Consider the following 24,724-nt stretch of genomic DNA (forward strand, 5'->3'; position numbering starts at 1 on the left):
CTGAAGTTTTCAGAGTTCCTTTCACTGGAACTAAGGGGCCAAGCTCAGCTACTGAAAAACAACCCCACACCATAATCCCCCCTCCACCAAACTTTACACTTGGCACAATGCAGTCAGACTCATCAATCAGATTGCCAGATGGAGAAGCGTGATTCGTCACTCCAGAAAACGCACCTCCACTGCTCTAGAGTCCAGTGGCGGTGTGGTTTACACCACTGCATCCGATGCTTTGCACTGCACTTGGTGATGTATGGCTTGGATGCAGCTGCTCGACCATGTAAACCCATTCCATGAAGCTCTCTGCACACTGTTCTTGAGCTAATCTAAAGGCCATTAGGTTTGGATGTCTGTAGTGATTGACTCTGCAGAAAGTTGGCGACCTCTTCACACTATGCACTTCAGCATCCGCTGACCCTGATCCATCAGTTTACGTGTCCTACCACTTCATGGCTGAGTTGCTGTTGTTCCCAAACACTTCAATTTTCTTATAATACAGCTGACAGTTGACTGTGGAATATTTAGGAACAAGGAAATCCCATCACAGGTCCACACTAGAATTCACTGAGCTCCTGAGAGCGACCCATTCTCTCACAAATGTTGTAAAAACAGTCTGCATGTCCAGATGCTTAATTTTATACACTTGTGGCCATAGAAGTGATCGGAACACCTGATTCCAATCATTTGTATGGGTGAGTGAATACTTTTGGCAATATAGTGTATAACCATAAACAGGTCGAGTGATTATATAGCCAAATACATTAAGCTGTCTGATTATATAGCTGTATACACCGTTGTCTGATTATGTAACCATATGCATTATGTTGTGTCAGCTTGTAATTTAGGCACTAAAGTTTTTCCTTTTGCTAAAAAATGATTTTAAATTTGTATTGCTTAGCTTAAAGAAAAAATATGAAATGCAAATATGATTTTTTGTTTACAATATTCTCTGAGCGTGTCACTTCCTGTTATGTGCATGCAGACACATGCTTGATTTCTGAGTGCGAGAACCTCACAGAATGGAGAACTGTGTTAAGCCCAGCCGGCGAATGGCGGCGTTGTGTTGGCTGTATGTTGAGTTCACGAGGAGCTCCGTGCTGCTAACCTCTCCGCAGTCTCAGACTGTGGGCGGAGCCTTCAGAAAGGCCGCCACCCCCACGTCTGTGCTGGTTTCCAGTCTTAAATCACCCAGGCCGCACAGTGCTCCATTCGGGTGAATGTGTCTGTGGGCGTGGCTAGAGGGGGCGTTGACCTGTGCACTGTGTGGTTTTCAGAGGAGGTGCCCATTGACGCTCCTCCCTCGGAGATGGCAGCCTTCCTCAGTGAGACATCTTTTACCTATCCATTACATCATACGTCTCAGACCACCACCCCCTCCATCTCCCTGACCCACATACCACCAGAGAGAGAGACAGACATACAGGCAGAGAGAGAAAGAGACAGATAGAGAACAAAAAAAAAAAACAAAACAGAAGCTTGGATCTTTGCTGTAGTAGCAGGACTTTAAAACAGGACAATTCCAGATCATGACAGTGTTTCATGCAAATATGAATATTCGTTAATACATGAATTAGATTCTTAGATTCTGCGAGTCATGATTTGAAGCATGTTCTGAGCATTGGCTCTGTGACAGGAAACGGAGTAGAGCCACTGCTCGCCGCATGCTAATCATCTTTATGCTAATCATCGTGGCTAATCAGCCGTGCAGATTCAGAGGAGCAGATGGATTTGCTCTGGACCAGACTGAAGCCTTCAGACAACACGTACAGCAAAAAATGGACTATGAATGAAAGGAATTAGTTTGGCATTGCAGCGGTGTGCAGAAAGTTCACCAGTTCACATTCAGTTTAGAGAGTAATGCTAGCTGTTTTTACACTAATCAGTTTAGAGGGTAATGTTAGCTGTTTTTACTCATCAGTTTAGAGGGTAATGTTAGCTGTTTTTACTCATCAGTTTAGAGAGTAATGTTAGCTGTTTTTACACTCAACAGTTTAGAGAGTAATGTTAGCATTGCATGGTGTATAGAAGCACATATTTGTGCTTGACTTCAGTATTAATGGTAGTACATTTTAACAATGAGCCCTGAATGGCTCTAATACATCCATTTTTGGTCTGCTGTCTGCCATTTACAGTACTGGGTAGTTTAGCCACTAGGCGGCTGGTAGGTTTAGAGCTGTTTTACGTCTGCTCTGGTGTCTGTTGTAACTCCATGAATGTACGACTCCCTCTCCCCCTGCATGGAGATGTGTATCATACCCGCTGCCATGGCTACCGTCCCACACCCATCTCTTCAATGAGACTTAAATGTTCAGTCACTCTGTCCGTTGTGTATTCATGTGAGAAACCCATCTTCAAACGTGTGTAACGTGTGTTGGACGTCCTGTGTGAGGGTCATAGCACACGTACGAGACCTGTTTCCCCATGTTCACGTGTGGCAGCTTCCCTCGTACGGAGGGAATGAGACTGTGACGTGCTCGAGCCGACAGCTTGTGTGCGGCGCACGTGAGCGTCGAGGAAGGGTTTGGCAGGCCGCCGTGCTCACGTGTGCCACTCCCCACAGGGGCTGGGTTCGACAGAGAGGCCAGTGTGCGCTACTCGCTGGTCCACTCACAGTCCGTGCTGCAGCGGAGACGAAAGCCGCGGAGACGGAGGACAGGCGTGGCCGTTCCCAGACGAGGACAGCATGAGGCAGGCATGTACACACGCTTCCCAGCCAGATCTTTCTCTCGCTGGGATCTGTTTGAACGTGCGAGTTTCACTGTATTAGCAGAGATTGATGTGTCTCATTTAATCAGGTAAAAATTACTGCTATTGATAAATGCTTTAATGAACGTAATACTTTAATACATTGTCAAATTTGTGATTTATATTTGTATTTTGTCAAATATAAAATATATACTACTATATACATAAGTCAGTCCTCTTTTAAATTCCTGTCAGGCATTTGGTTTCTAGGGACCCCACAAAAATGACCAGGACATAATTAATAATATAATAATACGGTTTTCTCCCTTTTCTAGACTCGGACGAGTCTCCAGTAGCTGGAGAACGGACAGTGATCATACACGCCAGTCCTGGTGCATGCGAGGTGGGTCTCACGCTCTCTCGCCTCAGAACCAGGGACTCGGGCTGTCAGACGGATGAGCTGCTCGCTTCTGTGGGAGCACCATCACGCAGACGGATCAGAGCTCAGAGGGGGCCGGCGGGGGCCGTACCACTGTCCCATTCCACAGGGAACATCTCCACGCTGCCAGACAACTCGGACGGCACGTATTCGGTCTCCTCCGTCAACCGGTTGCGCTCCCGTAGCCTGCCTCGTGAGGGGGGGCGGCTGGCTGACGAAGGCCACGATGACAGCAATGACGATGATGAAGAGGAAGAAGAGGAACTTTCCCCCTCTGAGACAGAAGACTTCCTTCCGGTACCAGGAGAGCATATGCTGAAAGACGACATAGAGAGTCCAGACGACCAGGTTGCATCAGCGAGGCAGCTAGGTGGATCTGAGAGGCAGCTAGAGGCCCTGAAGTTCAAGCAATCGTCGGAGAGTTTGGAGCACGTCTGGATGGAGAGGGGCCGGCCACGTCTGACTCGCAAAGCCGACGTGGAGAGTTGTGAGATTTCATCAAGCTCCGATACGTTCAGCAGTCCCATCCACTCCAACGCTGGAGTGTTGGCCAGCCAGATGGACCACAAAGACGACCACCAGTCCTCCAGCGGAAACTGGAGTGGCAGCAGCTCAACCTGCCCGTCCCAGACGTCGGAGACGATGCCCCCTGCTGCCTCCCCCCCGCTGACTGGATCCTCACACTGTGACTCGGAGCTCTCTCTGAATGCAGCTCCTCATGCCAGTGAAGACTCCACAAGCTTCATGCACGATCCCTACTCCGGAGACCGGCTCCGAGGTGAACAAATGGGATCGTGCCCTTCCACTGCCACCGACACGCTGGACGACGCCGGATTGGGCACCGCCAGCGAGGGCGAGTGGGGCTATCCTCAGTACAGGCATCATGTATCCTGCCACTCAGACTTCAGTCCTGAGCCCTCCAGAGCAGAAGAGGGCAGTCTAGAGTGCCCCAGCTTCACCAGCATAGCCACGTTGGAGAGCTTGGACAGGCCTCCCTCCGAACAGGCCGACACAGTCTCTCACTTCTCCGTGGACGCCGAGGGCTACTACACCTCCATGCATTTTGACTGTGGTCTTAAAGGGGGCCTTAAAAACTATGCATTGGCGGACCAGCGCAAAGCGGAGCACAGCGGTCCCGCGACACTCGGGAGACGCAGTCTCTCCTTGCGGAAACCAAAGGTGAAGCCGTCTCCACCAAAACGCAGCACATCCTTAAAGAAAATCAGCGGCCATGCTGCAGAAGCAAGTGAACCAAAGATTACCGGCGAGCAGCTCCTACCAATGTCTTCCAGGGAGAGGAGGGTGCAGTCAGGGCTGAGTGAGGGGGCGGAGCCAGTGGAACCCTGGGCGGTTCAGATCTCTAATGCCACTCAGGATGACACTTCGATTGGCTCCCATGAGGCACATTCCTTCAAAGATGAGGGAGCTGTCCAGGCCGACTATGCAGACCTCTGGCTTTTGAAGGATCTGAGGTCCAACGATCCTTACCGATCACTGTCGAACTCCAGCACCGCTACAGGTACAACGGTCGTTGAATGCGTGAAGTCACAGGAGAGCTCGGAGTCACAGGCTTCCCAGTGTGGTTCAAGGGCCACCACTCCATCACTACCGCCTGTAGAGACTGAACTCAAACTGCCCTCTCCAGAGAAGCTAGCAGGTCTGGCATCTCCTTCCAGTGGATATTCAAGCCAGTCAGAAACACCAACATCCTCAGTCCCACTGGCCTTCTTCCCCAACCTAAGCCCTCTTTCCCCCCCTCACGGAAAGAGGAAACCAAAGGTCCCAGAGAGGAAGTCCTCCCTTGCGTCTCTGCAGCAGTACATATCTAAAGGGGACCTCGAACTACCCATTATACCTCCTACACACCTCAACCTAAGTGCCCTTCAGAACGTCAGCAAGCCTTTAACCTTCAGGAACCACACACCCGTTCTCCACCAGAAGGTCGCAGCTGCCGAGACTGAAACTGGATCTCCATCCAGCGCAAACGCCCAGCCTGATGGCTGCAGCGTGCTGGTAATCACTCCTACCGCGCTTCGTTCAGTCCGACTACGCTCAGTGGGCAAACCCGTTGAAGGGAAACATGATCGCTCCGGTACAGATCCTACCACTAGACCCAAGTGCCCCAGTTTCACTGCTGTTTCTGCAAACACCAGGATCAAATCCAAGGAGTCGACTCCACACGGTACGCTGGCTGCTGAAGCCATCTCTCAGGAGAACTGTGAACCACTGCCTACGCCTGCAGACCCGTCAGCTTCTGCGAGTGCCACCACAAACAGATATGACAGATTAGCCCCAGCTCTTCTGAAAATGGCAGCTGTCAGCACGACGTCTGAACAGGCAATCCGAGACGATATCGTTACAGATGTGTCACAATATTCAGTTGATCAGAACTTTCCTGCCAAACAACAGACAAGCACTCCAAAGGGCCCTTTTCCTCAGAGAAGTATGGAAACAGATGAGGACCAACCTGTAATGTCTGAGCCACCCGAAGCAGGCACAAAAACAGGGTTCCCACTGGGCCACCATGGTGTTGGCGAGACATCTGATCCGAGTTTTGACCAAGTGCCTGATTTTTTCCATCAGTCATCACTCGAATCATCAAAAAATAATCAAATCAGTGATGCCAGTAGTCAAGAAGAGGAATCCATGACATCAGGTGTTCCTACCAGAAGTGCCTCAGAAGAGAGTGTAGAAGAAGTGTCCACACCAGACACGGAGGGGTACTTCAGCAAAGGTCAGTCACCGAGTAGGTCCATTTGTCCAGTATAATCACCGTTCTTGGACAAGGCATGTTTTTCATGAGTGTATTTCACTTCATGAGGCAACCAGATTTGTGTTAAAGTTGAACTGAATTGTGTGTGAAATTCCTTTGCAGAATCCACCCCCAGCGATTCTGCAGTGTCCCCCCTGACGGACGATGTGAGAGCGGAGGACGACGGCGTTTTCCTTTCCCCTAGTAAATCCCGCACAACAGAAGACCTCTTCGCCATGATCCACAGGTGAGCTCCGACTACTTCTTGTGATCAGTAGAAAGAATGTTGTTTGAGTCAGAGGTAAGTGATTTTGTTAAAATAAAAACTGTAACTAAAAGTAACCGGCTTATTATTCAAGGTCGAAAAGGAAAGTGTTTGGCAGAAAGGATTCTGGAGAGAAACCGTCACGGAGTCGTCCGAGTGCATCTTCTGTCTCAGCTAGTCCTCCCACAAGCTCACCCAGCACCCCCGTCTCCCCGACAACCCCAACCAACTCCCAGAAAGCGTCGGGACCAATTTACAGGAGCATCAAAAAGTCCAGCACCTCCAACGAGGAGTTCAAACTGCTCCTGCTGAAGAAGGGAAGTCGCTCCGACTCCAGCTACCGCATGTCTGCCACGGAGATCCTCAAGAGTCCCATCGCACCCAAAAGCTTCGGCGAGTCCCTGCTGGAAGGAGGCAGGCAGCCGGAGGAGTTCTCCTCTCCATCACCACTACTGTCTCCTGAGCGAACACCTGAGCATCTCTCAAGCCCTTACCCCAAAGCCGTGGTGGAGGGCTTCTCCACAAAACCTTTTCCCACAACTGCGTCTTCCCGACAAGGGCGGTCGAGGATTCCACCGGCGGCGAGCAGCAGTCGGTACAGCACACGCAGCCGTCTGTACACAGCACCTATGCAGGCCATTTCTGAGGGGGAAACAGAAAACTCTGACGGAAGTCCACATGATGATCGCTCTTCCTAAACACCAACACCACGCACCTTCTACGCATCACGGCCACTAAACAAGAACACAAATCCTTTGAATCTTTGTGGCTGGTTACTTTTTTTTGAAAAGTCAAATTGACTGACAGGCTGTGCTGAATTTTTTACTTTTTAAAATCCCCGGGGGTGGGGGAATTTAAGATACAAGTTTGCTGTAACGTCTGAGGCATTTGAGTAGTGCAGTCGGGTTAAGCTGTTCTCCTGCGCCTCTGCTGTCTAAGACGTCTATACTGTAGCTTCAGTCACAAACAATGATCATGGAGCTGGAAAAAAAGTTTTAAAAAATATTGTTAACTGTGAAAGAACACTGCCCAAATAGTACTCCAACAGTACTCCAATGAGATCCTTAGGACAATCAGATTGTGGCCTTTTACACTGTTTGTTGAGGCAATGATGAGATGATTTGCCCAACAGATGTTTTTAAATAAGGTTTATCTCAGAAGAGCAGCTGGGATTCATCTGGAACCAACATGCATTTGGCTGAGGGGTTTGTGTAGGTTCATCCACGTGGCGCTCTCTCTCTCTCTCTCTCTCTTTTGCACTTCTTTTTATTTTTTAAAGAAAATTACATTATGATTTTCTAATAAAAATACTAAAAATTTCTATCTTATATAAATTTAAAAAGGAAAATATATGTTTTAATAACAAAAAACAAGCCTTGTTTATGAAGTGTATTCACGATCAGATCACAAAGTACACAACATTTTGACAGATTGCTGGATTTATTATGAAAATTGGTTTAAATTTCACAATTGCTGAAGTGTTCTTCACTGGTGTCAGATCACCATGTCATCAGGGTGGCGTCAGATCACTACAGTAAACTGAGAAAGCAAGTATTCTTACATTCATTAGTTTCTCATAAAGAAATACTTTAATATAAATTCCACAGTACAGTGCAAATAAACTATAACATATGCAAATATCCTAAGTAGTGAAATAAAAATTAGATGCAGTTTATTTATACTTTATTAGCCTGTGGAATGTAATAAATTCAAAAATATATTAAGTGAAAAAACGGCTAATTAAAGACATGAACCAATGATAAAATAGTAGGGAAACAAAACAACCCTCACCTGTAAATGTTGACACCTGTAAAAGACGTTTAACTCAAACATGTATTACACATGGAACACTTCAGGCAATATTTTTGAAGTGTAGTCGATTTATTGTTAAATGTCTGTCAATGTCTGAAGTGTTTTGTTTAAGCAATTGGCCCCCTGATGATTTTGTTGATATTCCAGTGGCTTCATTTAATTTTTAATTAAATTAAAATTACATTAATTCAAGTACATCTTGGTAGGCCCCCCTACCAAGACTGTTATTATGAAAAAATAGGAATTAATTTCAAGGCTAAAAGATCACACATTGGGTCAACCAGAATGTCTCGTGGTACCGTTGTGGTTCTCTTACGGCCCTCTAGTGGCCACTGAAGTAACTGCATGCAATAAGCGCCTGGATATATAGGTCAAAGGTTATTGTAACATATGTTAATGATCAAAATCATTTCAGATATCTGGTCAGTCCATTTGAATTTGTCCTGCAAGTTTGTCAAGTAGCTGTAAACATGATTATTGTGTTAATCCTGTAAATTTGTGATTTTATTTTTCAACTGGCAAACAGAAACCTTAGAAATTGCGTAAGACCACTGCAGTGGGTTTTAATTAAGTGTAGAAGGGTATCTGAAGTGTTGCTTTAAAGGACTGTGGGGAGAGATGTCTGGGTGGGAGAAATGTGAGTTTAGACTGGAAGTCTGTTGATAGGGGAATGAATGTGCCACTTTGAGAAGGGAAAGGAATGCTTAAATCAAGGGGGCGGAGCTACAGGACTGCTGCTCCGGTGAGTTCAGCACTAGCACCCCATGTTCTGACACTCGGGGGCAGCTGAAGACCTCACCCTGTGGCTCAGCTTCAGCTTGGACCTGCCCTGTGAGAGAGATGCTGAGATATGGCCGCATAAAATCAGAACCAGGGGTTTGGCCACACACCAAGCAGCATAGTCATGTCAGACTGGGAAAGAGAAGGGAGATCTCAGCACAGCGTTTGTGTCCTTTTGATTTTGATTTTATGTTTTTACTGATGACTTTGTCTACTGATCATTTAAAGTATTAATTGTGACACAACGGACAAAGATAAAGTTTAGAAGCTACATCATTTATTCACTTCTGAAACAGAATTTACCACTTATTTTAATACAGTTTCAGTTTACGATACTAAGGTGAAAATAAAACAATATATGACATAGACCATGAGAAGACAGTTATTAAAATATTAAGGTGAAATGAATTTAAAGACATTTAATTGAACAAAAATTGTATTTATAGATTTTTAAAAAACTTTTTTATTCATCAGATGTTTAAGCTTTGCAGAAATAACACTGGCCAAGAGACCAATATAAAAACGTTTAAATCTAATTTAATAATAAGCTATTAGCTAGATCTTCAAATTCTGTGGTTTTTACGTTGGGGGGCACTGCCAAGTTTGCTATTCTGTGTCCTCGTATAAGAGATGTGAGCAAAGGAGCTTGTGGTCAGCACCATTAATACTCATTAATACTCTATTTCTGTGATAGGTCCAGATAGCCACACTACCACTGTACAGCACTACATACATGCGGATCTACAATCACTAACCGCGCCACAACCAGCACGGCTAAAACAGAGAAAGAGGAAGAAACGAACACGTCATGACTGTAATGCCAACTGCTGCTTTTAGCACCTTTAGCAGCCATAAGCTAGTTCAGTGGCTGCTTACCCACAAGCCCTCACGTCAGTCACAGGCTAAGGTAGGGAGGAAGATGAAGGGTAGGGAGGAAGAAGCCTTTGCTTCTGAATGGGACCTTAGGAGTCTCACGAGCGGGCTGGTTTACTGCCGATTCGCACTGAGCGTGTGCGGCACAGCCGAGACTGTCCATTGGTCTAGTGACGGACGGGGGCGGAGTCAGAACAGCCACACTGTCCACCATCATTCCAGCAGACACAGCCCTGGTAATGCACTGAAATAGTAGACTATGTGAAGATCATTTTGTGTTTTGTGTACCTAAAACTATTTATGTGCGATTTCCTTATGAGACTGTTTAAAATTCATCTGAAAAAGAAACAATCCACATTAAATAACCAAAAGGGGTCAAAGGTCCCGACGCTCACAGGTGCATTTATGTACTGAAGAGTTCAAGCGTACTGGTGCATGAAACACATTGGTACATGTTGTGTAAGGGCAGTGCCAACACTCATAAAACAAGGAACAGTGGCTCCTTGTGTGTGTGTGTGTGTGTGTGTGTGTGTGTGTGTGTGTGTGTGTGTGTGTGTGTGTGAGAACTACACCTCACTCTGACCCAAAGCTCTGGACAGCCAGTAAGCATCACTTTTGTGGGTTGTTTCTGTTGTTGTTGTTGTTTTGTACAGATTTTGTAAATATGATACCTTTTTAAAATGCTATGATGTTCCTTTTGTAAAATGTTTTCAAAAGTTTACATGAATTCCAACCCTGTGTGTGTGTGTGTGTGTGTGTGTGTCGGAGCCGTGCACTACGCCAAGTCGTGTATTTATTTCTGGAAACTTGGTTGAAGTGTCCCTTGGTGGGCGTGTCCCTCGGTGGGCGTGTCCCTCGGTGGGCGTGTCTCATGATGCTGTAATCCAGCCTCACTGGCTGATTTGTGCACAAAGGGGGTCAATAAATGTCACTGCTTTGAAAAGGTGATCTGGTGAATTACTGGTGATTAAATAAATGTTAAATGTTGTTAAATAATTTATTGTGAATGGGATGGGACCCTCCTCTGTTATACACTTAGGGCGTACTCACACTAGGCTCTGTGATCCGGGCCCGGGCACGGTTGCCTGCCGAAGCACGGTTCGTTTGGCTAGTGTGAGCGCTCCAACCGTGCCCGGATCAGTTAACCGTGCTCGGGCCCGCTTGAAGAGGTGGGCCAGGGCACGATTCATGTGGACTCGGGCACGGTTCGCTTCTAGTGTGAGCGCTATCCGTGCCCGGGCCCGCTTGGTGCCTCGTGTGATTGGTTCATTTAGCTGGAACTCAAACATGACGTCAGTGATGCGACGCTCACGTTAAACAGTCATAGCGGCAAAGCGATTAGCAGACAATCGTTGTGTTAAATTATCGATAAATCTGTGCTTGCACCGTGTTTCTGCACTCCCAAAACGACTCCAAAAATACAATAAAAAGAGAATCGTGAACTCCATAGTGTTGTGCGAGCGCGCTTTTTTTCCAAATAAAGTCACGTTGTGATGACGTAAGCGTGCTCGGGCCGGGTTGATAAAGCCAGTGTGAGTACAGGCCAGAGGGGGAGTGGGGAGGGGGGATAACCGGGCCCCAGCACGGAACCAGCAAACCGTGCCTAGTGTGAGTACGCCCTTATATATCTAATGTCCATCATCTGCAGACATGCACAAATTGATTAAAAATACATAAACTCAACAGAAACCCACTCAATAGAAAGTCGGTCATTGCATTATATATTAGTATTATGTATTTTATTTATATATTTTTCCCTGCAGAGATTGGATTTGAGTCAGCAATAGATTAGCATGTACACGATTCTTTACAATTGTTGTAATTTTAAAGCTGAACATGTTAGCACATCTTGTGGTTTTAATTACATTATTATAAATAATTATTAACATAACTAACATAACATTAACTTTAGCTGGTTTAGCTATTATAATAGCTTACACTGCATGGTAACTATCAACAAACTAAAATAAACTAAAATGTTATTTTTCATTTATATCCTGAATTTAGCTGCGCGCTTCAGTTTGAGACTTTAATGTGTAATACTGTAAACCAAATCAGGATCCACAGCTCCAGTTGACAGATCAAGCACACACACACACACACACACACACACACACACACAAATCGCGGAGTGAACCTTTAATGTGGACGCCTGCACAGCGGGCCTTGGCGTTCCGCGAACGCACAACGCGTAGGATGTGCGTCGACGCATGCGCGGAACGTACAGGACGCGCGTCGACGCATGCGCAGAACGCTATACGTAGGCACGTCGGGCGTGTCTGGTCGGGGTGAAAGGACAGTTAGCCAGACGTCTTTCCCAAACACGCGCCGTGTGAACACGCGTCGAGGAGCGGCCGCGCTGTAAAGTACGGTCTCTGCACGGTACGAGTGAGCGCCTCGCGTCCCCCGGTGAGCACGAGCTCTCCGTTAACGCGTTTTCTGCGCGCACCCGCACACAATGAGAGTCGCGGCGTCGTTCCGCCGTTCCGTCCTGGTCGCGTTTGGTCTGCGCAGTTCCGCTCAAAAACTCGCGCTGCGGTAACGACACGACTGTCCGGTGGTGTGAACACGGTCCTTAAAGCACGGCGTCGGTCCGGTGGGGACGACTGAAACGCCGCCAGTCTGACGGTCCGCTGGGCTAAGCTGGCTAAGCGCGTTCTCTCCGCGCGCACTCGACGCGCGCGCGCCCGCGCCTTTAAGCGGAGGTCTCCCGTTATCGCGGCGACGACGCGCACGGTGAAGGCGCGAGCAGCGGAGCGCGCGCACGGTAAAGGCCGGGGCGAATGGGGGGACGGACACGGGCTTTAATGTCCCGTTCAGCCTGGCACCTGCTTCAGGGAGGAAACGCACAGAGAGAGAGAGAGAGAGAGAGAGAGAGAGATAGAGATAGAGTGTGTGTGTGTATGTGTGAGTGTGTATGTATGTGTCTGTGAGTGTGTATGTATGTGTATGTATGTATCTGTGAGTGTGTATGTATGTGTATGTATGTATCTGTGAGTGTGTATGTATGTATGTATGTATCTGTGAGTGTGTATGTATGTGTCTGTGAGTGTGTATGTATGTGTCTGTGAGTGTGTATGTATGTGTATGTATGTATCTGTGAGTGTGTATGTGTATGTATGTATCTGTGAGTGTGTATGTATGTATGTATGTGTCTGTGAGTGTGTATGTATGTGTATGTATGTATGTGTCTGTGAGTGTGTATGTATGTGTCTGTGAGTGTGTGTGTGTGTGTGTGTGTGTGTAAAGTGTGTGTTGAGGAGGGGTACGACGGGTGTCCGTGAGGCAGAACCAGGAGTGTGTGTGTGTTTGTACACGTCCCTTCCGTGAGCGTAATCAACACGCGACTCTCATGTTCAGAACAACCCGCGTGTTGTGTATGTTTCCACTGGAGAACTGAACCCTTTTATTTGCCCTTGTAGATACATGTGAGACAGAAACAGAAATCACACCACACAGTGTTGGGGCAGGTGGGGCAGGTGCCACTAAAGAGAACACAGAGACCCACACCACCCACACAGAGGCGGAGCGGTGTGTCCCCGTTTCTCCCACCCACAGCGCGGTAAGCCGGTCTGGCTGGTGACTACAAACCCTGTAATGATAATGCCCTTATAATGGGGAGCTGAGGAGGGGTGTCAGCTTTAATAGGACTCCTGTGGCATGTAGCACACGTGTTTGTCAGAGTATATTAAGGCCTAATAAACATACCATAACCGGAACTTGGCTTGTTTGTAGATGTCAGAGATCGAGGATGACACCTTCTTGGACGTCACGTGTGTGCAAATGGAGCAAGATTCATTTGACTACGTAAGCATTATTAGACGTTTATTAATTATTGTAGTATTTTTACATATATGTGTTAGTGTTGCATTCTCTAAATTGCCCCCTTCAGTTTTTTTGTATTTATACTTTAAATGTGGATTTTCATTATAATGTCCTTAATGAACAGTGCGTATCTGATGCGTCAGATGTAAACTGTACTCTTTCTGTGAAGGGGGAGGAGACCTTGGCGTCTCCAGAGAGTTTCGGCACCGATCCTTTACGAACACTGGGAGAGATTCTTGCATATTGCCAGGTATCACATAACAAGGCTAGTAAAGTCTTACCTGAACTGTTCCCACGTGGGCAGATCCCCTGACCTTCTCAAGCACCTCTGAACAGGCTTTAGGTCTCATGAACGCCTCAGTGGGTCAGAGCCGTTTCAGCGACACCTGTACAATATTAGGCCAATGGGTTTAATGTTGTGTCTGATTGGTGAAAACTATTAAAAAGACAACAAAAAGCATCAAATATAGTGAAACTAAAAAGTAATTCCTTATTTACAAGAACAGTTTTTACCTTCCTGTAGACCGGTACGATCTTGCAGGTCAGTCCACATATTGGGCCGATATGTGTATATGCTGCCCAGCCTGTCATGGAGCTGCAGGTGTCTTGTGCACGTGGCTGATTTTAGAGATCTTCAGCGGACATGAAGAGCCTGCAGACGTGATGTACAGGTGTGAGGGCATCTGAAAGCCAGAGGATCGAGAGGATTTTAAAGTCTGTTCTTAAATATGCAGGTAGCCAGGGCTGCTGTTGGAGACGGGGTCAAGCGAACGCCCCCTCGTCCTCGTGCAAGGTCGCCGGTTCACTATATCTCTGTGCACGCTGGAGACCCGGAGCGTCAGGGTAGTTCTGACATCATGACAACACGTGTACTTCCTCGTGAAGTCACGGTCCATGGGCAGGTTTAGAAACGTGATTCTGAAACTAAAGGGCAGTAGTAGTCAGATTTCTGGGATGGAGACTTTAGGTAGGGCCTTAATTAGAAGGGGGCGTAGTCATTGTCATGGTAACAGCAAAACCAGGTCGTACTCTTTAATTCTGAGCTTTTATTGTGAAGCTGAACCAAGGCCCATTTCTCCAGGTTATGTACGGCGCCATCCAGAAACTGGACGCCAAGTTTGAGTTGCTGAAGACCTCCGTGACGGGCTTCCAGCAGGCCGAGGATCCGCCCCAGACGCACACCTCCCCGCCCTCACGCCGGGACCGCTCACCAGCGCTAAACGTGAGGCACGCCCCCGCCAAACACGCATGGCCAGGCGCAAGCTTTCAACCATTACTGAAAATATTTCACCCACAACTTACTGGCTTGTTGGTGGGTACCTACACTGTGTTCTCAGTCCTCATGGTCTTCTCTCTCCTCCTGAAGACCCAGAGCCCAAACAGCGTGGAGAACTTCCAGCTGAAGTTGGAGGCGTCTGAGGCAGCCTCTTACATCCACCCGCTGCAGCAGGGCACCGCCTCTCCCTCTGACCCCGCCCCCTCCAGTGTCCCGCCCCTCCCAGATGACCTCACAATGACCCCTCTAAAAACCCAGCAGCAAGGCCCGCCTCACATCGTCAGAGAGACGGTCACTCAGCAGTGGTCGAATAGCACGGATGGGCGGGGTCATACCCACGGTAACAGGCTGGGTGGGCGGGGCCATGCCTACAGTAACACCAGCGGGGAAGCTCTCGACCACGTGGGCAACGGCGTGTGCCAGCCGAACGCATCACCAGGCCCGGCATTCACGGTGACAGAAACACCCTCACACCCGCGATGGCGCGCTCTAGACCAACCCCCTCCTCCTCCTCCTCTTCCTCCTCCCACCACAGCAGGTAACGTGGGTCACCTGCTCCAACACACCTGCTCCGTCTCATTACAGCCACCAAAACAGCTCTAGGTGAAGCTAGCATTGCACAGCAAGTTACCGTCTAGATACAAACATTTTTAATAATGTCCATTTTGAACATGGAGGCTCCCAACCTATAGCACTTAGCTAGCAGCTCTAAAACCAGCCAGACAGGTTTTTTGTTAGCATACATGTGACCATGTCCAGTTTAACCGTTTTTTAAATGTTTCTGACTAAAGTTTCACTATTTATTTGAATTAACTTCAGCTAAATCAAACAAAATGAACACATGTAAGTCCACACAGTCAGCAGCCTGAGACCTACCCTTCTCTTTCCCGGTGACCATCTTTCTTTCCTGCAGGAAACAGGAAGTTCGTCCTCCCGAGCACCTTCCTGCGGAAGGCGGGCACGATGGTGCGGCCCACGTCCGCGGCTCGGTTCCTCATGCGCTCCGTCTTCTCCCGCCAAGAGCTTCTCCATAGCAACACCAGGGGCGACCCCAGCAGAGGCCTCCGTCGCCTGGACCCAGAACGCCTCAGCGCCATACGGGGTGAGTGGGCAGGACCGCCCCCCCCCCCCCCTGTCTGAGGCGGCGCGAGTTCACAGGTCACGGAGCCCTACTGGAATTGTCCAGTCGTAGTGCACCGCACCTGTTCCGTATGTTTGTAGTCTGTCTACCGCATGTCCATCCGTCTGGACAGGTCTGGACTAGGGGTGCACGATATGGACTAGAATTACGATGTGCGATAACATTGTTGGATATCACGATATCGATGTGAACCACGATAAATTAAGATTAAAATACAGAGATGTAGTGTCTCTCTGAACAGCAGCACTTTAATTCGTTTTTTTTTTTTACTGTGTAATGAATCCAGAATAATTCCAAATATTTTGCAGGTTTATTCAACAATAGATTCAATCTAGGTTTATACTTTAACGAGTGACCGTAGCGCGACTCCGCACACCTCGCGTAAACCTCCGCGAACGACGGAAGCGTTTAATCTTGCCGTGTCACATTCTTTGCAGTGTTGTCCGAAACGATATGTAGGCCTAGTAGTATAGGAAAAACACCCCTAAAATACAGGGGAATGAACATTTACCTGACCAATTTTAATGTTGCTTTGTGTATCAGGTTTGAAAAGTGCTGGAATTTAGGCTAAAGTACTTGAAATTGTAACTACTTCGTTTCACAACAAATATCTGTCTGACTGAATAGTTCTCTTGTAATTACATTAACAAATACGAGCCTCTTGTAATTCCAGGACGAAACATGAGAGAACGTGAAGACGTTAAGATTGGGCGTTTTGAAAATAAACAACCATTAAATAATGTGATAAAAAAAGCGAATTATTTCGAATCATTTAGAGTATATGTATAAATATTTAACTCAATTAAGTTTAACGAGCTGGAAATTATTGAAATGGACCTTGAAAGTGACGTACAAGTGCTTTAATTCCACCTTGTATAGGTGTATGAACCCGGCAAACATGACTGTTCTCATTGCGCTGAGACGCGGCGCGCGAGAACTTACAAAATTCGAGAGGTGCACGACCTCGTGAATCAACAGCGCGCGAGACCATCGCGCACGGGCGAAGCCACCGTGATTACGTTATTTTCGCCTTGCGGACCCTCGCGCTGCATCAAGTGTAAACCAGGCTTAAACCAAATCGCGTGTCTGATGAGCGTGTTCACCTCACTCTGCCTCTTGCCTACTTACGTCACGTGATCATAGTCTGCAGCTCGAATAGCTCCCTCTATTGCTGGACGAGGATAATGCAATTTGAGTTTGCTGTTATTCAAGGAGTTATCGTGGCTCTTTCGATGTGTTTATCGTGAAACTTCACATCGCGATAACGATAAAAATACGATTCATCGTGCAGCCCTAGTCTGGACTATGTAGCAGGTCTGGACTATGTCCATCCGTCTGGACTATGTAGCAGGTCTGGACTATGTCCATCCGTCTGGACAGGTCTGGACTATGTCCATCCGTCTGGACAGGTCTGGACTATGTCCATCCGTCTGGACTATGTAGCAGGTCTGGACTATGTAGCAGGTCTGGACTATGTAGCGATCAGGTCTCCTCACACTTGTTTCGTGGTTGTCCACAGAGTGGGTACAGAAGCGGTACCCCAAACACGAACTTCACGAGCGGGGCAGGGACTGGCGTGCGTGCCTGGCCGTCATGAACAAAGCCACACGCTACATCCGGCTGATGGACAAGACTCGCAAAGTAAGACATGAGGAACCAGACAAGTGTTGAGAACTTTCTATAGTGAGGGTACTACTGTTTACATGTGTAGTATGGGTAACTAGTTTGCAGTATTCATGTGTAGTATGGGTACTACTGTATGTGTACAAGTTTAATGTGTATTACGTGCCACTTATATGCAGTTCTGACTAAACACATGAGAAAGTCTGAAGCTGTTTACAGAAAGACCTTCTGTGTAATTTACCAGCTGACCACGAACACGAACGATGACGCGGCACCCGAATCCTCCAGACCAATCACAGAGCAGGAGCCCAAGCCAGCCGCAGAGATAGACGTTGAACTGTCGGATAGCGACGCCGATCACCCACAGCGGAGGAGAGCTGCGAAGAGCACGCTGAGAGTTGCTCCCAACGGACACAGAGCATCTAACCAAGACGTCTCCAACCAAGAGCCACTTGGTGGGTTCTCTGAACTACAGTTGTACAGTCAGTCAAAATCACAGTATTTAACAACCCCTGATTGGTCCCACGGTTCTGTTCCCCCAGTGTTCCTGGGTTCTGCGGCCCGCGGGGTGAGGGTGCCCCAGGCGGCCCTGTTCGGGGCATGGCAGAGGCCCCGCCCCCCTCTCGTAGCACGCTACCTCATCAGGTTCATGTTCTCAGAAGACGTGCTCGTGCAGAGCAACGTGTACGGCAACACGGAACATGGCATCCAGCCTCTGGACCACAACAAGATCTCAGCTCTGCGGGGTAAGATGGGCTCCACCAACACCAACAGCCCCGGGTACAAGAACGGAGGGACAGTACTGAAACAGTACTGAGAATTAGTCAACCTCAACCAGCATAAACCACAACAAAAGCAAACCCACATCTGAGCACAGGGAGCTGCCCCACTGACTGTGTGTGTGTGTGTGTGTGTGTGTGTGTGTGTGTGTGTGTGTGTGTGTGTGTGTGTGTAGAACACCTCTGCGAGCGTTTTCACTGGATGCATCTGCAGGAGGACGGCCAGGACTGGAAGACGTGTGTGGACGCCATCAACAGCTGCATCCGTAAAACCAGACACAAGCTGAAGAAGACCCGCCGCTGAGAGCAGAGGCTCCGCCCCCTGGCCTTGGACCACGCCCCCACACGCAGGGGGCAGTGCTGGGGAAGGCAGGTGGGCGGGGCCAGCAGCAGTTCGGCCCACTGTGGCTCGTGGACTTGAAGCTTTTGCAGCAGACGCAAGGTGGGTGTGCAGGCCTCACGCCGGAGGCCTGGCCTGCAGTCGCCTTACAGGACATCGTTAACAGGGGCCTTACAGTCAGATGCTCTGTGGATGCATCCTGTTCAGACCAATTAACCAGTCAGACTAATCAATAATTGAGCAAAAAGTTTATTTTTATTTGTATATAGAAAGAAATGGCACATTCTAACTTGGTTAAGAAATAAAAATCATGTAAAAAGAAAAAAGACGTTATTTTTTTACGTAAAGTTTATATTTACACGAGAAATTAGCACCTTTAACGAAGAAAGAAAGAAAATGACGGACATAAAGCAAACGTGTTGGAGGTCTTCCACCACCATGCGGTGCCTCCACACCTCCGCACGCTGGGGAGGTAGACGTTAAGGTAAGGTGACACTGTTCTGGTGAGACTGAGGTCACGTTAAGGTAAGGTGACAGTGTTACGGTGAGACTGAGGTCACGTTAAGGTGCCTGCGTTTAATCCAGTGCTGTGACTGATCCCTCGAGCTGGAGAAAGGTCTTCCCGTGGTCTGGACCGCGTAAAGTAGCGCTGCTCCTACAGAACGGACGACAACCTGGGCCGCATCAGCGGGGTTATGGGTAGGGGGTGTAGGTGTAGGGTGTGGTGGTCCACACTGCTACTCTTATCGAACAGGGAGTCTCAATCAGCTTTGGCTTTGCTCTGAAATGGGTCACAAACACAGAATAAAGGCAGAAAACATGCAACATGTACTCTTTTCTTTAAGAGGCTTCACAGATTTCAGTGTGGACAGTATGTGCAATATGTAGGCCAAATTCAACAATATCGCATTAAACATGGGAATGAGCTAGTCTGATTTACTGTGATGAAAACAGAACCAAACTCAGGGCCAGGCTAGCGGATATGGAGCCCGTGTCCATTAGCAGGAACCGATTATGTCTATCCGTTACTTTCCAAACAAATAAAATCTTTTTTGTAATGAAGCCTGTTTTGTATGTGATTACAAGTTCAATATGTGCATTTGCAATGTACTTAGTGGGAAAAGGATTTAATGAATACATTTAAGAGCTGCTGACGTGTGATTATTATTCATTTAATTATGCATTTTTGGCCCATTCTGAACGGTTGACCTCACTGGTGTAAAAATGACTGGCCATTTCATTCTCATTTCATTTTCTGTAGTAATGAAAGACTTGTTGAAGTTTCCAAAACTGAAAATCTGGATCATTAGTTTCCCTTTTAAACACGTGTATACAGGACAGCAGTGGTTGTTCTGGACCTGTGAGCTCAAGTTAATAAGCAGTCCAGAACCTCCTCTCTGCTGGTTAAGCAGCTATGAACATGCGTACCCCTTCATTGTGGAGATCCATGAAGCCCTTAATGACGTCCAGGCACTGGGCCCACACTGAACCGCTCACACTGCAGTCGTACTGGGGGAACACCTCCTCCAGCCACTCTGGACACACAAACCACAGAGTGCAAGGAGGCGTCACCAGAGGCGGAGTTTACCTCAATGGGGGAGGAGTGGAGGCGGAGTTTACCTCACAGGGGGTGGGGGGAAGTGAGTGGAGGCAGAGTTTACCTCACGGGGTGGGGGAAGTGAGTGGAGGCGGACTTTACCTCACGGGGTGGGGGAAGTGAGTGGAGGCGGAGTTTACCTCACAGGATGGGGGGAGTGAGTGGAGGCGGAGTTTACCTCACGGGGGGTGGGGGGAAGTGAGTGGAGGCGGAGTTTACCTCACGGGGTGGAGGGAGTGAGTGGAGGCGGAGTTTACCTCACAGGATGGGGGGGAGTGAGTGGAGGCTGAGTTTACCTCACAGGGGATGGGGGGAGTGAGTGGAGGCGGAGTTTATCTGACAGGGGGTGGGAGGAGTGAGTGGAGGCGGAGTTTACCTCGCAGGGCCTCCAATTCGTTGCAGTCGATTTGCCTGACAGCTCTTTGCCGGTTGCCAGGGGTGACGCTGCGGGACAAGGCCCCCGTGGGATAAAGGGCGGAGAGCACGGTAACCAGGGCATGCTGAGGCTCCGCCTCCTCACATGCACGCATGTACATGGAGCCAGGAATCAAGACCTGCCATCTGCCAATCATTACTGAGCAGGAGAAAATGACAAAAAGAATGAAGCCACAATGGTGAGAGTCAAAGATGCAGAGACAGATCCTACCCATGTACCCCCAGGACATGCCACAACCCCCCCCAAACGACTGTCCTCGTCTCAGTCCTCACCATTCGTGTTCTCCATGTTGGGGTCCTTAGCAAGAGGCGCGTCCTTCACTGTGACGGGCCCTAAACTGTTGGCCTCCATCTTGGCCACACCCCCAGCCGTGGGGCGTTTCTTCCCTTTCTTCAGACGGCCACTCTGCCCGCCGGGGCCCCGCCCCTCTGGTCCGGGCTTTGCCGTCAACCCCTCGTCTCGAGGTCCTTCCTGCTGAAGCTGAACTTGATCCGGTTGGGATCTCTGCTTGGGCGGTCTCCTGCGCTTGCCTTTCCCCCTCCCTCCACCAGGGGGCCTGGACTGCGCCAGGCTTTGAGAACTGGGCTGGGGAGGAGGGTGCGGCGGAACGTTCTGGAAAGGGGTCGTCTGAGGGGAGGGGCCCAGACGTTGGGCCAGGGCCCTAGACAGTTGGGCGGCTCCAACAGGCGGAGGAACCACAGCCTGAAAAACACAACGCAGAAACTGAAGACAATCAGCCAGGGCCAGCAGGTGTGGCACAGGTGGAGAAGGTGTGGTAGGTGTATTGTAGGTGTGGTTCACCTCCTCCAGGTTCTCCTCCTTCCTGCACACTCCGGCAGCACAGGGGCACGACTGGAGGACGTCAAGCTTCTGCTCCAGACGCTGCACCGCGGCCTGTAGGAGCTGACGGAGAAACGAGCTGCATGAGAAACACTGACGGAGCTCGACACCAACACTGCTCACTGAGGGCAGAGTTAGAAACGACCAACCTTGCTCTTCAAGGACAGGAAAGACGCCTCTCCACACACACACACACACACACACACACACACACACACAAGAACCCACTCGGTTCAATAATACCAAGCTCACAGGAGTCCAGGTCTAGAGGTCATGGGGCTCAACACATCCCACCAGAAATCACTCTGAACAATAACTTCAATAAGGAGTTTGCCCCGCTACGCCCCTCACCTCACGCCCCAACCCTCACACCCCTTCCCCTCACATTTTACGGCATTTGGCAGACGCCCTTGTCCAGAGCGACTTGTATAAAAATGAGATAAAATGCAAGTGAGCAATTGAGGGTTGAGGGCCTTGCTCAGGGGCACCTCAGTCATGGCCTCAGGTCTGGGAATCAAACCCATGACCCTCTGGTCACAAGACCAGTTCCCTAACCACCAGGACATGACTGCCCTCACCTCACCTCACACTCCGCCACCTGTGGGATGCAACCACAACTGCTAGAATTCATGTTTCTGCCCTTAAGCATAAACTATATTTATTACTTACCCAGACATCTGTGTGTAGAGCTGAATGTATATTTAAAGGAGTCCTTCCCACAAAAAGCCTGACACTTCCCCCCTCATTTGTGTAACCAGTTATTTTAGTTTTACTTGGTACAACCTTTCACATTAAAACCATAAAGCCTACTTTATTCACCTTTAACCTTTTCATACAGCTGTTTATAAAAACATACAATAATTGTCCTTATATTTAACATGCATCTCTGGTTCAACAAATGTATGATGGTGGATATAACAGTTTTCCTGTTTGAACGCACATTAAACAGTAAAAAGACCAATCAATGATCATCCTAACAAACAGAAGAAAGGTTTCAGTCAGCGCTTTATTTAAATCAGAGAACATCAACCGTGATAAATGAATGACAAATAAAGAGGGAAAAAGCCCTTTGTTGCATCGGCTCAATTAACAGTAATAACAGTAAATCAATTATAACTGATTAGCCATTTACCAAAAGTGTAAAAAAGTAAGTAAAGTTCCCTTAACCCATAACCCTTGTCTACTAGCTGATACATGGGGAGAGGCAGTGGTAAACACCCGACCTACAGGTGTGGGAGGAGCCTGACCTACAGGTGTGGGACGAGAGGCCCATCAACCCATCAAGTCCAATCCTGTAAAAATGCAAGAAACTGGAGTCCTTGTAAGAGGTGGTGTGTGTGTGTGACCTCTGCAGTGTGTGAACAGGATGCTCACCCTGCAGTGGTTGAGGACCTCGAGCAGAACATCCTCAGGTTCCTCCAGACCTTGGGCTCGGTCCTGCTCAAGAAACCGAGAAAACAAAGACGACGTAAAAACCCGCACGTGGGCGGGACTCCAGGCTGGAGGACAAAGTACTGCAAACAGAGACTGGTTGTCACACACAGATTGGTTGTCTCACACAGACTGGTTTTGTAGTTGTGGCTCTCTACCGGAGTACCTCCAACATCAGGGTGCAAAGCCTTTGTGATTGTGCGGTTGGTGGTAAAACCAGCCAATCATTAATAAGAAGGCTAACAGCACTCCCCAATCACCAATAAGAACACTGGTGGCCATGCATTACTATAGCACCATGATTCAAAGATCAGGTTCATCTCAATATATCCACCAGACCAAAAGACTCTACAGCCTTTGTAGGGGTGTGTGTGGCTCCTCCATTCACCAGATATGCACACATTCAGAATCAGTGATCTGAAGATTCCTAAAGGAAATCCAGCATTGGTGTGACTAGTGACCACGCCGCCTGCAGACACTCAAGACCATGTCGATCTGTGCCTGCTCACAGGTTACAGAGAAGCTAAAACAAAAAACAAGGGGAAACCACACAAAATCCTACAGTATTAATGAACAAAAACCAGAATCCATCTCTTCTAGAACCTTCTGACGGAGAGCATTGTGTAGCTTTACGCAAACTTTTCTCTCGTGTTTAAGTGACATCAACTTAACTCCCATGTCTGTATCTATACGTGGTCCCAGGACAGGTTTAATTCACTCTCACTAATCCAGGACTCCAGTTTAGCACAAGCCAGGAGGCATTGACACGGCAGACAGGCCCCCCGAGTGACGGAATGACCCCAAACCTCCGACAGCAGAGCTCATCCTGTTTAACGCCGTCTACAGTTCATGAAATTAGGACTTGCACCACATTGGACACACCGTGCCCGTCCCAGAGGTCTTTGCTAGGAACCTGTCATCTCTCTGGGGCAACATCTACATTTAACGTCCTGTGCCGGTTCAGTGGGACGCTGCCCACACTTCACTAACCGCGCATGGGGAGGGAGGGAAGGTGGGGGGCTGAGACCCAGGCGGGGGGCTGCTGGTCCGGGCCAGGGCGGGCGGGGTACCGGTCCAACTCCCCGCTCTCCTCCCACCATGCTCGGACTGGAATGGCCAGTACGACCACTCTTCTGGGGAGGTCGTGCTATTGGTCACCTGTAAATTCACAACGACGACAAGTTTTATTTCTACAATGTTGTCTACCTACCTATTGATGGATCATCTGGTCATGGATGTCATGGTATGCACATTGTTTTTACTTAAAAAGGACTTTGTTTTTGCAGCCCCCGCCCAAACACAGCTAGTTCCCAATTTGGTTTACATTTCACTTTATTTCCAAGTAATATACTCAAGTACTGTAGAGGAGACTCGTCTCGTACTTCTGAGAAAGGCTTCATAAAGCAGATTACAAAAACCTTCTTGCAGGCACCTAACTCATAAAATCCCACAGAACCACAAGCTCACATGCCCAACCCCATGTGGCAGGAAAACTTTCAACTGCTCAAATCATTTTTTTCAGCTCAAATCATTTTTTTTCAGCTCAAATCATTTTTTTTCAGCTCAAATCATTTTTTGGGATACTGGAATCCCCAGGCCAGATCAGAACGCGCGTGAGCTCATGAAGTCTTCATCTGGACACACAGGGAACTCCGATAAACACGCAAGTCTTTTACCTCACAGCCCAAAAGGTGCTTCAGAGCGCCATTAGAAACTCGTTTTCCCCCTTTGTTCGAATACATGAGGTAATACGTTGACAGAGATTCTAGCACGAGGTATTTGCGTGTCCAGACAACACGGACGTTATAGTGTCTCTTCTCTCTTATTCAACAC

At 48.2% G+C, this 24,724-nt stretch overlaps 3 protein-coding genes across 5 annotated transcripts in view; 2 read left to right on the top strand and 1 right to left on the bottom strand.

Moving 5' to 3' along the window:
• nhsa (Nance-Horan syndrome a (congenital cataracts and dental anomalies)) overlaps positions 1–9,098 on the top strand; it is a 20,949-nt gene extending 11,851 nt beyond the window's left edge. For both annotated transcript variants that reach the window (XM_076990112.1, XM_076990113.1), the window contains 4 exons: positions 2,558–2,689; positions 3,018–5,855; positions 5,997–6,120; positions 6,233–9,098. In XM_076990112.1, coding sequence (XP_076846227.1) covers positions 2,558–2,689; positions 3,018–5,855; positions 5,997–6,120; positions 6,233–6,836 — 3,698 coding nt within the window. In that variant the 3' untranslated portion in view covers positions 6,837–9,098. The remainder of the gene's footprint in view (positions 1–2,557; positions 2,690–3,017; positions 5,856–5,996; positions 6,121–6,232) is intronic.
• Positions 9,099–11,921: 2,823 nt separating this feature from the next.
• On the top strand, positions 11,922–18,856 carry LOC143491306 (uncharacterized). Its single transcript, XM_076990169.1, has 10 exons — positions 11,922–12,012; positions 13,339–13,410; positions 13,598–13,678; positions 14,510–14,650; positions 14,795–15,242; positions 15,618–15,806; positions 17,365–17,486; positions 17,713–17,923; positions 18,011–18,214; positions 18,424–18,856. Exons 2-10 carry the CDS (start codon positions 13,339–13,341, stop codon positions 18,549–18,551), a joined length of 1,596 nt encoding a protein of 531 aa, XP_076846284.1. The 5' UTR covers positions 11,922–12,012; the 3' UTR covers positions 18,552–18,856.
• A 9-nt stretch (positions 18,857–18,865) lies between these two features.
• Positions 18,866–24,699, bottom strand: LOC143491305 (uncharacterized). Of its 2 annotated transcripts, XM_076990167.1 has the most exons (8): positions 24,568–24,699; positions 23,882–24,049; positions 22,835–22,897; positions 21,422–21,523; positions 20,893–21,322; positions 20,561–20,758; positions 20,016–20,122; positions 18,866–19,368 (listed from the first exon to the last, which is right to left on the bottom strand). In XM_076990167.1, exons 1-8 carry the CDS (start codon positions 24,631–24,633, stop codon positions 19,348–19,350), a joined length of 1,155 nt encoding a protein of 384 aa, XP_076846282.1. In that variant the 5' UTR covers positions 24,634–24,699; the 3' UTR covers positions 18,866–19,347. The 2 variants fall into 2 exon arrangements, with proteins under 2 accessions (XP_076846282.1, XP_076846283.1); XM_076990168.1 differs by lacking the exon at positions 23,882–24,049 and having other exon boundaries at positions 18,867–19,368; positions 24,568–24,693.
• Between the last annotated feature and the right edge of the window lie 25 nt (positions 24,700–24,724).

This window comes from Brachyhypopomus gauderio, unplaced genomic scaffold, assembly GCF_052324685.1.
Source record: "Brachyhypopomus gauderio isolate BG-103 unplaced genomic scaffold, BGAUD_0.2 sc73, whole genome shotgun sequence".
Lineage (NCBI taxonomy): Eukaryota > Metazoa > Chordata > Actinopteri > Gymnotiformes > Hypopomidae > Brachyhypopomus > Brachyhypopomus gauderio.